Source organism: Phoca vitulina, unplaced genomic scaffold, assembly GCF_004348235.1.
Source record: "Phoca vitulina isolate PV1807 unplaced genomic scaffold, GSC_HSeal_1.0 scaffold15, whole genome shotgun sequence".
Taxonomy (NCBI): Eukaryota; Metazoa; Chordata; class Mammalia; order Carnivora; family Phocidae; genus Phoca; species Phoca vitulina.
The window spans coordinates 37638465-37654229 of record NW_022589718.1 but is presented as its reverse complement, the minus strand read 5'-3'; the positions used below and the strand labels follow the sequence as shown (position 1 = coordinate 37654229).

General features: G+C 39.0%; 1 protein-coding gene across 2 annotated transcripts in view; it reads right to left on the bottom strand.

Moving 5' to 3' along the window:
- CSMD1 (CUB and Sushi multiple domains 1) overlaps positions 1–15765 on the bottom strand; it is a 2006418-nt gene that overhangs the window by 479349 nt on the left and 1511304 nt on the right. For both annotated transcript variants that reach the window (XM_032413252.1, XM_032413253.1), the window contains exon 11: positions 2657–2760. In XM_032413252.1, the coding sequence (XP_032269143.1) occupies positions 2657–2760 (104 nt within the window). The remainder of the gene's footprint in view (positions 1–2656; positions 2761–15765) is intronic.

The window sequence follows — 15765 nt, the reverse complement described above, 5'->3', positions numbered from 1 at the left end:
AGAGAGGTAAAGTGACTTCCCTCAGGGTAGGAGAGGTGGTTAAGAGCAAAGCTAGAACCAGAAACTCCATCTTTGGCCTTCTGGCCCCATTCCTATGCACTCTGTCAGTGCTGACAAATACTCCCGCACACCAACAGCAGGCCGTGAGCGTGCAATCAGCGTCGCAGCTTACAAACAACACAGATGTCAGGGCTCCACCCTGCAGGAAAGATATTCTTATAAATAGAGGCAATTCCCATCTAATGATTTGGCAAAAAAAGAGTAACTATTTGGTGAGGGTGGGGGAATAGGGACCTTCATATAATGTGGCAGAGGAACAGAAAAGTTTCTACCAAGAAATTTTTAGGGGAAATTTTGGGGAAAGATAACAATGTAAATGAAGTTACCATTTACCCCTAAAATTCACCTGCTGCAAATTTCCCTGGAGGCATACGAAACAAGTGTGGCGGGGTATTTGTACAGAGTTGTTTACTGCATGGCTGCTTATAAATGCAAAGGATGAGGTAGGCGGGGGAAGGCAGAAGACCATCAATGAGAATCCCTTAAGAAACATGCCGTATCCATATGCAACAATAAGAAGCAGACACGAGAACAATAACTGGATTTAAGTATCTACATATATCCAGTGTATACCAGTATATACATATCAACGTATCATAGGTTTTTAAGTTGGGGTAAATCCTTTATTTTTTTTTAATTTTTTTTAAAGATTTTATTTATTTATTTGACAGAGGGAGAGCACAAGTAGGCAGAGGGAGAGGGAGAAGGAGGCTCCCTGCAGAGCAGGGAGCCGGACGCGGGACTTGATCCCAGGACCCTGGGATCATGACCTGAGCTGAAGGCAGACGCTTAAGGACTGAGCCACCCAGGCGCCCTGGGGGTAAATCCTTTAATCTACCTACGTCTTAGTCTTGTCATTTATAATATGAGGATACTATTAATCCCTAATTTACAGGATTAAGGTAAGGACTAAATAAGATAATATGTATTAGGCATTTAGCCCAGCACATGATATAGGAGATATTCAGTGAATATTAGCTATGATATTACTAATGCTATTATTATAATTATTATCATAAATCTCCGGCCAGTAGCATGATTTTAATTATTATTATTAGTGTAACTGACCCATAAGAAGATGAGATAGAGTCATGTACTGGTAGGGAAAGATGTCCAATATATAATAAATGACAAAGGTACATTACCAATGTATTCAGAATATGGGCCCATTCATTGTTAAAGGCACGGACAGCATGTTCATCTACAGCACTTTTTAAAAATGTGAATTACCTCATAAGGAACTGGTAAATATAGAATGAGTGAGTATAATAGCCAGTACTGTTTTTCTCTAGCAGAATAATAAGTTGAAGGTATTGAATAAGAAAAGGGTTAAGGTAAAGGCAGGGAGAGTTAGGAGACCTCTGACTCCCCTGCGTGGGCTCACACAGGGGGCTATGTGGCCAGGCTCACAGAAATCCCAGGTGTGGAGAAATGTTACAGACAAGATATTAACCAAAGAGAAGGGAACATAACAATCCACCTTGTCTGTCCTAAGTATAGACAAGATATTTACATGATAGTTACAAATCCACCTTGTTTGTCTTAAATGTTATAGATGAGATATCTGGGAAGCTCTTTGGTCAGTTTTCCATAAAAGACTGACCATAAAAGCCTGCGGTGGCCACCCATTTGGGACCCCTCTCACTCTCCAGAGCTTTTTCTTTCTTTTCTGTTATCACCTTCACTCAATAAACTTGCACTTCACTTCACCCTTCTGTGTCCGTGAGATTCATTCCTCGACTCTGTGAGATAAGAACCCTGCAATCCTACACAGTATCAGGGGCAAGATCCCCCACAAACAAAAAGCAAGCCTGAGCACTGTACAAGTAAACCAAAAAAAAAAGAAAGAAAAAGATGGAAAATGGCAGAATAACCTCCATTAAAGAAAGAGGCTTCTAGCTTGGTAGTGGTAGGAGCTGCTACGTGAAGCCATCGATTAAGCAGCTAACGCTGGAGGAAAAGCCACAAAGACGTTTCCCTCCGTGCGGATTCTCCCAGATCATGTTCTCAATTTGGATAGCATGGGTCTCCTGAAAGGGACAGAAGTGTCCTCAGGGCGCAACATGGGAGAGCAGGGAAAGACGTCGGGGTACAGCACTGCAGGGCAGACTGACTCCCCTCGCAAGTGGCAGGGCAGGCATTCGTGGGCTAATTTTCGTATCAGGGCTGTGATTGTATTTTTCTGGACCCTGCATGCCGAGTGCCACAGACAGTCAGTTCCCCCAGTGCTATTGCCCCCCGACCTCCGTACTTGCAGCACGAGCTCTCAGACTGCGAGGGCTTTTGTAAGACCCACGGTGTTACTCTAGACAGTACTTGGACTTCCAGGAACACTGAGAAGGTGATGCCACAGGGAAGGAGAAAGAGAATGCCAAGAAGGAGGGGCCGGTCGAGAAACTACCACTCTTCTGTATATTCTGATGTTTGCCATAGTTTTTAATAATTTGAGGGGGAAAAAAATCGAAACAGAGGAAACGTAATCCTGAATTAGTTCTCATGTGACATCAGACTTGGGCCCCACTGGCTCGGCAAGTACCCATCCGGGCTGGCACACGGCCGCACGCCCGAGGGGACGAGACGCTGCGCCCGTACTTACACGTACAAGACCGTCCGGGCATCGCCCACTTTGCCAGCGTCGCCCACCGTGAGCGTGTCATAGCCCCGCTCCAGCTCGAACTCCTCGAACGCCAGCTTGATGACCTAAACAGAGCAGAGATCCTTATTTAGCCTCGCGGGGACTTCCCGTGACTTCAGGGCGTGAGTATCCAGTTCCAGTGTGACTACGGATCATGGTATATTATCTACAGACGCTTGTATACCTTTGAAGACCCTCAGTGACGGAATCGTAAAGAATTCAAAACTGCTAACACTCCAGGGATACTGATTATCAGCACTAAAAGTGAAATTAACCCATATTACGCTTTAAGTCAGATGTCTGTCAAATATTTGTTTTTACAGTGCTTAGAAGGACCCAAAAATAATATAAGCAAAAGAATTGTTCATTAATTCTTTTTTTAATTCTTTTTAAATATATCTCATATGTTAATTCTTTTAATATTTCTTTTAATATACTTTGAGGACACCCAAACACTCTGAAATAAATACTTTTAGAGTAATGTATGCAGATTTTATTTAATTATCCCTATTAACATATTAAAAAGATCTCCTGAGGCTAGAAAGTTTCCCTCTACATTTAACTTTGCAAAGCCTTGAAGCTTTATTTCTTAAAGAACACCTCTGTCGTGGTGATTGACACCATACCAACTAGATATGATCGGTTTATGACTGATACAGCTATATATTATGATTCTATGAATTTCTTTTTATAGAGCATAGGGTCCTTTTCTCCTGAAAGAAGAAATGCTTTCTTCCATGACCAATATTGGAATCAAGGAGAAAGAGAGTAAGAGATGTCATGAAATTAAACTAGAAACCTGAGTGGCAAAGAGAGCAAGGAAAAGGAATGGGGAGTTAGGTAGATGATAGATTATAGATAGATGATAGATAAATGGATAGATATGAAAGTAATTAATAGATGACAGATATATAGAAGTTATAGATAGATCAATAGATCGATAGATAAAAGACAGATACAGATAAAAGATTGATAAGAGATACAGAGATAGATTGGTCAATCAATAGAGACATGAAAGAGATAGATGATAAATGATGGAATAATAGAAGAAAGTGATATAGATAGTAAATGGATAGATAAATATAAATTATAGGTAGATAGACCAATAGAAAAGATAGATACATCAAGAGAGGCAGGAATCAGAGAAGGAATACAGGACAGGAAGAACAGAAACCATAATACTGGAAATACATTTTGATGGGATCTAATAAACAACCAAATGGCTGTTTGTTAGATCTGAAAGGAAAGAGTATGTGGCACCAGAAGAAAGGCAGGCTTCCAGCTAATACCCAACTTAAGGTGTGCAGTCCTGAGCAGGCTCTAACTAGGTGTTTTTCCGATCACTGCTAATATGGAACACATTCAATTTGCTATTTGAACTTCCTACTAAAATTAGTGATACAGTTATTATAATTTATTATAAAAGTCTACTCTTTCAAATCGCAGTGTTTGTGGGAGTACGTTATTTCAGCCCTCTGAAACACGTGCTGCGGCTGACAGCTGTGGCCAGCCAGATCGATATTGCATATGAAGCTTAGGACCTGAGCCTGGTTTTCTTTCTTTCTTTTTTTTTTTTCTTTCTCATGGGTCTATTTATAAGTGACCATGGTCCAACAAGAAGAGAATAAAAGAATTGAAGGATCATCATTGAGACCGGCAGGTGCATTCCCATCACCTTCCTGACACATGTATCTGGTCCTGCCTTGTGCAGCCCTGCAGGGAAGCAATGATAATCCATTAATGTCTGAGGGTCATGGTTGGACAACTTGTAATGAGTCACACACAGGGGGTCTCACTACATAACTGTGCTTTCATTAGGTGTGTAAAAATGGCCATTCTGTGATTTTGTCCAGCCAAGGCAAAGGGTATCAGGGCGGCTTTTGTCAGTGGTTAGCTTCAACGATCAGCCAGAGCCTGTTGTCAGAGGATAATCTTTACTCCATGCTATTAATGCTCCATAAAAAGAGAAAATGTATGCCCAGTCTTGGGCAAAGAACCTGTAGTGAGTCAGACACTGTGGCATTCTGTAAATATTCCACCTGGTATTAAAACAGAAACTCACATTTATAATGAAATTTGCCATCATTTCTCAATCAGGGATGGGCAGAGATGCAAGTGAAAAATAATGTTGAGTAAATACCTCTTTTAAAGATTTTATTTCTTTATTTGAGAGAGGGAGAGAGAGGGCACAAGTGGGAGAGTGGGGCAGAGGGAGAAGAAGACTCTCTACTGAGCAGAGAGCTGGACTTGGGGCTCGATCCCAGGACCCCAGGATCGTGACCTGAGCCAAAGGCAGACGCTTAACCCACTGAGCCACACAGGCGCCCCACGTAAATACGTTTTTAAATAAAAACTGGATATACGTAAGGTGTACACCATGATGTTTTATACACATAAACATAGTGAAATGATTACTGCAGTCAAATTAATTAACATATCTCTTCACATAGTTACCATTTTTTGAGTATGGTGATAATCTGTATTCTTAGCAAACTTCCAGTTTTCAATACAACATTATTCACTGTAACCACCATACTGTACATTATTAAATCGCTCCACTTATTCATCTTCTGTAACTACAACTTTGTACCCTTTGACCAACATCTCCCCATTTGCCCCACTCCCTGCTGCCTGGTGGTCACTGTTCTACTCATTGGTATTACGTATTTGACTTTGTTAGATTCCACAGGTAAATGAGGTGATACATTTTTTTTTTCTTTATAGATCTGTTTCACTAAGCATAATGTCTTGCAGGTTCATCAATAACTGTTACAAATGGAAGTATCTCCTTTTTTAAGGCTGAATACTATTTCCCTGTGTATGTGTATATATACACAAATACACGCATCTTTACTTTATCCATTCATCTGCCGATGGACACTTAGGTTGTTTTCATGATCTTGGCTAATGTGAATATGAATAATGCTGGGATATATTTGGGATTGTGAGTGATTCGGGGACCAAAGTGGTTTCTTTGGTTCCTTAAACACATGCATGCCCTCCCCTCTGCCTTGACTTGTCCCCTACAGAAGGCAGCTCTATATTTTTCAAGTCTTTGCATAATGGCTGCTTCTCGGTGGTGCTGACCCTGCTCATTCTGTCCAAAGCAATCCGTCTCTTTGTCAACGGAGCCTCTTCTCTTCACAGTGTTTCACCTTTTGGGATTTTGTGTGGCTCTTCTTGCACTGCCTGCCTTACACCCTTCCACGGGTAAATGCCGTGAGGGCAGACACCGTGCCCGCTCCACTTGTTGATGGCAACAAGTGGTTCAATCTCCTGGGATTTATTGAATGCCTACTCTGTCCAGGCCACAGTGCCAGGAATTAAAACAAAGAGGAGAGGCACAAAATTCTGGCCTTCGGAAGAACTTAAAAGTCCACAAGGGGGTATTTTGATAAACACAGAGTAATCACAAAACTTTTAATTGTTGTAAATACAGATTCCTTAATAGGTAAAATAGGAAGGAAAAAGAAAAAAAAAAAGGACAAAGTTCTAGACTTCAAAAAATGTAAAACCCACAGGGGAATATGCTGATAAATATAGAATAATTAGAGAATTTAACATTTGCAAGTGAAGATTTCTTAATGACAATAGATGAAATCGTTTACTTTTTCAACCTCCAAACAGAATCTCAGGCCTGTGAGAAAGAGATGCTGCTCAGTATGGACTCGGTGCAATTTTTAAAATATGTTCTTGGCGTTTTGTAATATTTTCTATTTTTTTTACCAATTCTCAGCATCTCACTGTTGTAAGAGAGTTGGTCTGAGTAAGTCCTCATTATGAGCTTCTTTTTGTATAATCAAAACCCCTATAGACTCCATGAAAATAAAACACTAGACTCTCTTTAAACATTTCTAAATCAGGTACTTCTAAAAATATATGGAAGACTTGTTTCTCAACCTTTGTAAAAGGAATGTAAAACAATATCTATAATATATATCCTGGGGTGAGCTTATTCCAATAAGTTTATCTTCTGGGAACAATTAAAAACATTTAAGTATTAATTCCTTACATGATTCTTCCATATCTCTCCTTCTCTGTGCTTCCGATTGTTCATTAATTCCTCGTTTATTCATATATTCAAGGCAAATTAATGTGCCAGTCTTCTATCATGAACAGGCTTTGTGCAAATCTTTTCATTTGTATAAGTACATTTTAAACACACTGTTACCACCACTCAAACTAGTGGTGTGCTTATCAACAAAGGGTCTTCTTAAAAGAGCAAGTTACTAAATCAATTGTCCCTAATGCTAAGTTTTATCAGTACAAAAACACATTTCAAGACGAAACAGAAACAGAACCGTTTAAATTGGGCAGCAGGTGCTGTTGTAATTTAAATTAGAAAATTAGAAATGGTGGGGAGAGGGCTGAAAAGGTATCCCATTTCCCTTTCCTGATTTCGTGTCCCTCTTCTGACCCCAAGCTGGACATACAAGGTGGTGCCTCACAGAAGGATACAGTAATAATTCACCCTGAGCAACCCTTTCTACTAGCATGTGTAGGTATAGGAGTGTGGCTAAGTCACCATTTACACCTATGTCTATGAACTTAAAATTTCCCTGTGCTGTAGAAATTAATTATGTGTTCCCATGTGAAAGACTGTTGAGTAAATTAAAGCAGAAACACTGATTTATGGTGAATTTTAAATAAATCTGTATTATCTCTGTTTTATTTTAATTGCTAGTAAGACTTGGAAGGAAAGATTTGCCAAACTGATACAAACCAAGCATAATATAACTATGTATTATTTTTATGTGAAATATGACAAATCGGAGATGCCAATAAATACAAGTCTTTAGGTGGAGCACAAAGGATTTTTAGGACCATGAAAATACTCTTTATGAAACTATAATGGTGGGTACATGTTCATTCTTTCAAACCCATAGAATCTACAACACCAGGAGTGAACCCTAATGTAAATTCTGGAATTTGGGTGATGATGACATGTCAGTGTGGGTTCATCAGTTGTAACAAATGTACCATCTGGTGGGGATGTTGACAGTGGGGGAGGCTGTGCTTGTGTGGGGTAGGGGTGGGGTAGGGGTTTATGAAAAATTTGTCCCTTCATCTTAATTTTGCTATGAACCTAAAACTGCTTTTAAAAGCCTTTAATACATCCATACATCCATACATACAAGTTTGTTTCCTTTTAAAGAATGAATAGAATCTTTGTTTCTTATAAAGAGTAAATCATATATTTTACCTAAGGAGAATGTTATTTTGCTATCAGAGTCTGCATAATTAATTCAAAATGAACTCTACTTAAAAAATTCTCCAAACCCATGGAACCTATATGTAATATTTCCCATACATGTCACTTGCCTTAATTCTTCTAGGAGGGTACACACCCTGTTTTTCTACCTAATTATTCCTCAGTGTTCTTAATAAGAAAGCAGGTAGGGATGTAATGGAAAACAAAAGCTAACAAACAAAAGGTAAGGATTTTTTTTTTAGCTCTTCTGTCAGTGCTATGACCTAGACCAACACAGCGATGCTGAGTTCATCTTTAACTCTGGTATATCTCATTACATGTAAACAGGCTGCACTAGACCCCATCCCTACGATAGCTATAAAGTAAGCAATGGATTTGTTTAAAGTATATTCAGAAATAGCTCGCAACTCTGTGGCACCATCTTAGAGCCACGATTAGTATGCACTTGTTGGGCCGTCCTCATGAGTGGGAATGAGCAAAAAATAGCACCAACGATGATAGCTAAAATATTCCAGCAACGCTCTGACAAAATTGCACCATTCTGAATGTTTCAGCTATGCTTCTATATTCAGTGGTGCTTATACCTTTTTTTCTGAAGCCTGGCTCCTTAAGAGCTCTCATGATATTGCCAACAGATGAAATCTGACTTGCTCCTGGAAGCAGGAGCTGAGGTTGACACATTCCTGAGGATGAATGGGTTTTCCCGGGGGCTCCACTTTTCTACCTTGCAGCTAACCAGGCAAAAAGGAAAGAAGGGCAACTGGTTACCTCAAGGCAGGTCTTCCCCTACCCTCTCTAGAAGTTCACATCTTCTGGACTAGAAATAACACCTCCTTCTCCATTTCCTGTTTGCTCTAAGTCTTTCCGTAGGAAACTTCTTTGGTTGGATGATTGCCATGAGTAATCACCCCACAGTGGTTTGTGTTATACATCTGCCTTTTAATGTATTTACTTGTTTAATACCGGGGCCGCCACTGCACTCCAAAAATAAACTTCTTCAATCCATCTTTGCAGGTATACACAGACATGTGCAAACGTATGCTCGAATGCACGTGCACACCATTTTCCGAAGTAAATATAGCCCAAGGTGCTGAAGCACATAGCAATTAATCATCAACCCATAGCATATAATGTTTTTAATAGCACAGCAGGATCTGCTTTTTTCATGCTAAGATATGACAAATCACATATTTATTCTCAGAAGCAGTTCATAACTCCTCAGTTGACACAGTAGTTTCAAAAGATGTGCCAAGGGTCAAAAAACTTCACGACCCTGGCTGTGTGGAAAAGCTGAAACTCCAGGAATTTTCAAAGAGGCCGCAAAAAGAATTCCTATACTTTATTTCTGTAGCTATAGGCTTTGTGATAAAGTAGATTAGTCACATACTATTCCATCTCACCAGTAACTTAGAGTTTGTCATTATGTTTTAAGAAGCTTTTGTCACAAACATTATTCAAATTAAAGGAGTTTTCTTGATATCACTAAATAGTCACAAAATGCTGGGTATCCATCTATATCTGAAGGCTAACGAAATTAATTTTTTCCTATGTATGTTCATGCTTTTGATACAGCAGCTTGTCACTTAATTATTTATTATTATTATTATTAATTTAACCATACTTAACATATGATGAATTGAGAGACCATCATATTCATATAAACCTATAATTACACTTTGTTCTTTCCAATCCATAATAAAATATTAATAATTTACATCTACTGGTAACACCACAGGAATATATATATTATTTGCTAAGTGAATAGACCTTTAATATCCTTATTTAGGTTCAAAAATATACCTATATCCATAAATGATGAATATGAAAAGTTGGTATGCAATAATGTGGTATAAATAAATTCTTACAAAATGTACAAACATGTAATAAATGCCGGTAGCTTTCAGCATTAAAATGTATACAGAATTCCTCCTGTCCCTTTATTGTATTGTCCATTGTTAACTAGGAGCCAAATGAAATGTTGTATCAAATATGTGGCAAACTGTAACCGACTTTTCTTTGGGAATCTGGTAAATCCAGCCAGTGACACAAATAGGCTAGGGAAATTGAAGACATATATACAGATATGGGATATGGTGTAATATGAAGAGATCATTTGCAAAAGCTACTGTAAAAATTAGAAATGTGGGAAAGTAGTCAATATGAATTCCCAATATTCCTTGAAATGTTAATGGGAGAAAGTCTCAAGGAACATAGTTTGGACAAATAGAACATGGTGTTTATCCTAAAAGCATAGCTGTCTCCCCTATACCCTGGCCTCCAGTCAGACATCAAGTGCCATACATGTGCTAGTCGAGTATTTTGACAATAATGCCAAAGTCTGAGATTATAAACCAGAATATTAACCTTCACCTTTTATAGTGCCTAGCCCACAGAAAAGAGACTTAAAGTACATTGACTTATTCAGCAAACTGATGGGTATTAAAGAGGGCACGTACTGCATGGAGCACTGGGTGTTATACGAAAACGATGAATCGTGGATCATCACATCAAAAACTAATGATGTAATGTATGGTGACTAACGTAACATAATAAAATAAAATTAAATTAAATTAAAAAAATAAAATAAAATCTCAAAAAATATTTAAAATAAAAAAATAGAAAGCCCAAATTATTTACCTACCATTTCCATTAAAGTGTTATGGTAAGAAATGTATAGTAAATAGCTATTTTTATTGTCCTCAGCCTGCTTCCATTAGTAATGTGGAAAGACAAATTATTACTGGAAACATGTGAGTGCATGACACATAATAAATCAAACTTTTCAGTTTTTCAAAAATTCCTTTCTTACTTCATTCATTGAACACACCAAATAGGAGTTCTGCAGGCTGAGTTCAGCCACGGTTAAATGGTCTCAATCAGGAATAATGGTGGGTGGGCCTGAGGTGGTGCTGGGGATGTGGGGGGAAGGGGTGGGGCTTAGATATATAGTAGGGGTCCTCAAGGTGTGATCATGGCTTAGCTGATAAGAGTTACTAAAACACAGTGATCAAAGATGACTGTTGTTTTTGGTTTTGTTTTTGTTTTCCTTGGGCAACCAGGTTGTATAGTTGTGCATGGAGAGGATAAATTTGTGTAGAAAAATAAGAGTTTTCTTTTCAATGTGATCAGATTAACATGACTTTTGGACATTCCTAGATATTAAGCAAAATCAAGATGCCAAGTGCACATTTAGAAATAACAGTGTAGAGCTAGGGAGATACTGGGGACTAGAAGCAAGCCGGGGGACCATTAGCCACAGATAACGATAGAAGTAACAGGACTAGGCGGGTATCAAGCAGAAGGGATGTGCAAACAGAGAGGGCTCAGGACGGAGTCCTGGGCTGTCCAGTGTGTGGAGTCATGGCATTGAGGAAGCATGTAGATAGAAGACCCTGAAGTAGGAGGGACACTAAGACCAGTTGTGTCGTGGAAGCCCCACGAAACTGAAGGTCTTGAGAAGGAGGCGGTGATCAAATGGGTTGAATATTACTGGGAACTTACATAGATGAGGACAGAGATGAGATCCATGGTTTGGCTAGATGGAGAACATTGATGACCATGGCAGGAAAAAAACTATCACCACTGCAGGGATGGGAGATGTGTTGGAGAAAGTAGTTGAGAGACTGGGAGATAAGGAGGTGAAGAACAGGACGAAAGAGACCTCTGAGTACTTCCTTAACAAGGGTGAGCAGAATGAGGGCATGTCACCAAGGGCAGATTTTGTTTTTAAGATGGAAAATACTAGAATACACTGCACAATGATGATTCCATGACCTGAGATATAAATGATTTTCCGGGAGAGAAAAAATACTGCTACTTGAATGCAAATATGAATGTGTCTTTGACTTTAATGAGATACACAATAATCCCTACAATGTAAAGGAAAACCACATAAAGAGTATGAATACAGGCTGGGTGATCTGATGGCAGGAAAATCATGGAGTTCAATGACATTGGCTCCTATTTTTTTTTTTTTAAAGATTTCATTTATTTATTTTATGAAGAGAGAGAGAGAAAGAGCACAAGCAGGGGAAGCGGCAGGCAGAGGAGGAGGGAGAAACAGGCTCCCTGCTGAGCAGGGAGCCATGGGGCTCGATCCCTGGACCATGAGATGACGACCTGAGCTAAAGGCAGACGCTTAACCAACTAAGCAACCAGGCGCCCCTCATATCTCTTTTTAACAGAGGATGAGGTGAGGTTAGCAGTAGAGTGTAATCAAACATTGAATATAGAATATAAGGAGACTTAAAATTATTACTATTCTGACAACCTGTTTTCAGAAGTGGAAAATAAAAGCAAGGGAAGACAAAGGACTTATTTTGCAATTATTAGTGAAAGATTTAGAACTCAAACTGGGAACTTCTGAATGTTGATTTAGTATTTTTTAGATATTTGATTCCATAGTCACAAATAAATAAGGAAGATAAGAGTAGAGGTTATAAAATACAACTCCATTTTCTGGGGTGCCTGGGTGGCTGTCATTGGGCGTCTGCCTTCAGCTCAGGTCATGATCCCAGGGTCCTGGGATCGAGCCCCGCATTGGGCTCCCTGCTCAGCTGGAAGCCTGCTTCTCCCTCTCCCACTCCACCTGCTTGTGTTCCCTCTCTCACTGTCTCTATCTGTCTGTCAAATAAATAAAATCTTAAAAGAAAATAAAAAAAATATTTTTTCACCTTTCTTATGAAATACTCATTTTTAAAGTATTTATTTGAAATTTTTGGCCTACTGTCATTCTGTTTTATTTTTCTGATCACAGTCTTAAATGATTTTATACAATACAGATGTAGCAATTATTTCTTATATGACTAGTTCAAGTCTCTCATAAATAAATATTGCCACAAACTCAACACCAAGAAACCACAAATAATCCAATTAAAAATGGGCAGAAGACCTGGATAGACATTTTTCCAAAGAAGACATCCAGATGGCCAACAGACACATGAAAAGATGCTCGACATCACTCATCACCAGGGAAATGCAAATCAAAACCACAATAAGTTATCACCTTACACCTGTCAGAATGGCTAGAATCAAAAAGACAGGAAATAACAAGTGTTGGTGAGGATGTAGAGAAAAAGGAACCTTGGTGCACTGTTGGTGGGACTGTCCCTGCGGAAAACAGTATGGAGGTTCCTTAAAAAGTTAAAAATTGAAATACCATATGATCCAGTAATTCCACTAGTGGGTATTTACCCCCTCCCTCCTACTAATTTGAAAAGGCATATGCACCCCTATGATTATTGAAGCATTATTTATAATAGGCAAGCTATAGAAACAGCCTAAGTGTCCGCTGATAGATGGATGGATAAAGAAGAAGTGGTGTATATGCATATACCAAAGAATAATATTTGGCCATAAAAGGATGAAATCTTGCCATTTGCAACAACATGGATGAACCTAGAAAGTATAATGCTACATGAAATAAGTCAGTCAGAGAAAGACAAATACCATCTGATGTCATTCATATGTGGAATCTAAAAAACAAACAAAAAACAAATGACTCATCAAACAAACAAAAACAGTAACAGACTCATAAATAATGTAGAACAAACTGATGGTTCTCAGAGGGCAGGGTGGTGGGGTGATGGGTAAAATGGATGGAGGGGAGTGAGAGGTCCAGGTTTCCAGTGATGGGATGAGTGAGTCACAGGATGAAAGGAACAGCACAGAGAATAGAGTCAATGGTGCTATAATATCGCTGTATGGTGACGGATGTTGGCTACACTTGTGAGCACAGCATAACCTACAGACTTGTTGCATTATTATGTTGTACACCTGAAACTAATGTAACATTGTGTGTTACAAATTACATACACACCACACACACCACATACACACAAACACCACACATACCCCACACACATACACAACTTGTACATTGTGTTTCATAATTGAAAAAAAAAAGCTTTACTTTTTATTTGCCCTTTGTTGTTTTGATGTGTAAACTATATTTGTTTTTTTCTGGATACCTTGTTTGTTCAGGAAATTGTGATGCTAGAAAGAGATATGGAACATGAAAATATTTTTACAATTTTCCAAGATGTAAAACTCACAGCACACAATAAATAAGTAAAAAGCTGTACATTTTGGAAGAAGATAATTCGTAAATACCTTAATTACTGTAGATTTGAAGTCAACAGGATAGGGAATGAGAACTTAGAGCACAAAATTGGGAACTCCAGCAAAAAGAAGCTATAAAATATCTGATTCATCAACTACAAATTATTTATGAGAAGAAGTTTTCAAACTGTGAATTTCCTCCTAGAGAACATCTATATCTGGAAATTATTAACGTGACTGCCAAAAGCAATTTATTACACATCTTAAGGGAAATTTCACACTTTCTTAAGAAACAAAAATTATCAAATTTTTAAAATAAATTTTAAGCATTTTAGCCTGAGGTTCTGAGGACCAACCATAAAACAACTGAAAAAATACAATTAATTACCGAGAGATATCTTGTACAAATGTATGTGCCATAAAGGCTGGATAAATACACATCTAAATTTCCCACCAAAAAAGTACAAATAAGCTTTCATATCTGCAAATAACATACAAGATTTGCTTCCAACTGAGAAAGAAAAGAACCTTGAAAGAAACAACTTAGGAGAAAGATATTTCTAGGACATCTTTGCTTTATATTTTGCCCCACATATAAATACTAAAACCGTTTTTTTTAAATATTTATTTATTTGAAAGAGACAGCAAGAGCAGAGGGAAGAGGCAGAGGGAGAGGAAGAAGCAGACTCCCTGCTCAGCAGGGTGGGAGGCTCCATCCCAGGACCCCGGGATCATGACCTGAGCCGGAGGCAGACGCTGAACTGACTGAGTCACCCAGGTGCCCCAATACTAAAATCCTTTAAAAAATACAACTCACCACATCAAAAACTAATGATGTACTGTATGGTGACTAACATAACACAATAAAATAAAATTTAAAAAAATACAACTCATTGCACTGTTAATAAAAAGATGGTTACATAATATTATTTCAAATGTAACTGTGTTACTATTATCCTGTGCTAAGAGTCACCTTAACCAGTGATTCAGAGGAGGAGAAGCAAAATCTTCATACAGGGGAAGTACGTGTATCTTCTCCATTGGCAGCATTCTGTCGTACCATCAAATCACAGGAGCATGAGGAACTTGGACTCCCAGTCCCGAAATCTCCCAGATGGTTCTCTAGAGCAGTGAATGTCCCTGATCTCCACCTTGCAGGCCCTGCCCAGGCCCTTCTCTCAACACTAGGTGAAACATCCGTTCTCTCTGTGATGCACCTGCACAGCCCTTCATCTCCAGGGTCAAGGCTCCCGAGGACTATGAGTGTGCACCATGCGCAAGGCACAGGGAGGACCCAGCACTGCTTCTCCCTCTCCCCCACCAGCTTACTCAGTGAGGGCCATGGGGTACACCCCTCCTCAGTGTCTTCATCTGTAAAACCAGAGTGGTGCTCATTTCCCCACGGGGTTTCAGGGGTTAAATAGCACAGTATAGGCAAAGTATGCTCATCTTACATGTATCCAGCAGGTTTTCAGTTAGTAATGGTTGTATTCAATGTTATCCCTGACATTGTGCCTCATGGCAGACTTCCTGGTGGCTACCCAGTCAGGCCACATTCTGCCACAGATCTGAGGGATTCTGTTATTCCGAACTTTATGAGTCTTTACAACTGAAGAAAACTGTTTGCCTTCATTCTGGCACAGCAATTCCTAACTCCCAATTTTACCCAGAAGTGCATCCTTTATCCTCCGATTTCCAGAGAAAGTTTTCTACCTACACGCTTCCTTCTTTATTTCATAGTATTGTGCTTCTCTTGAGAAATGTCTTGGCAAAACACTAAGATGTGGGTACTGTGGAT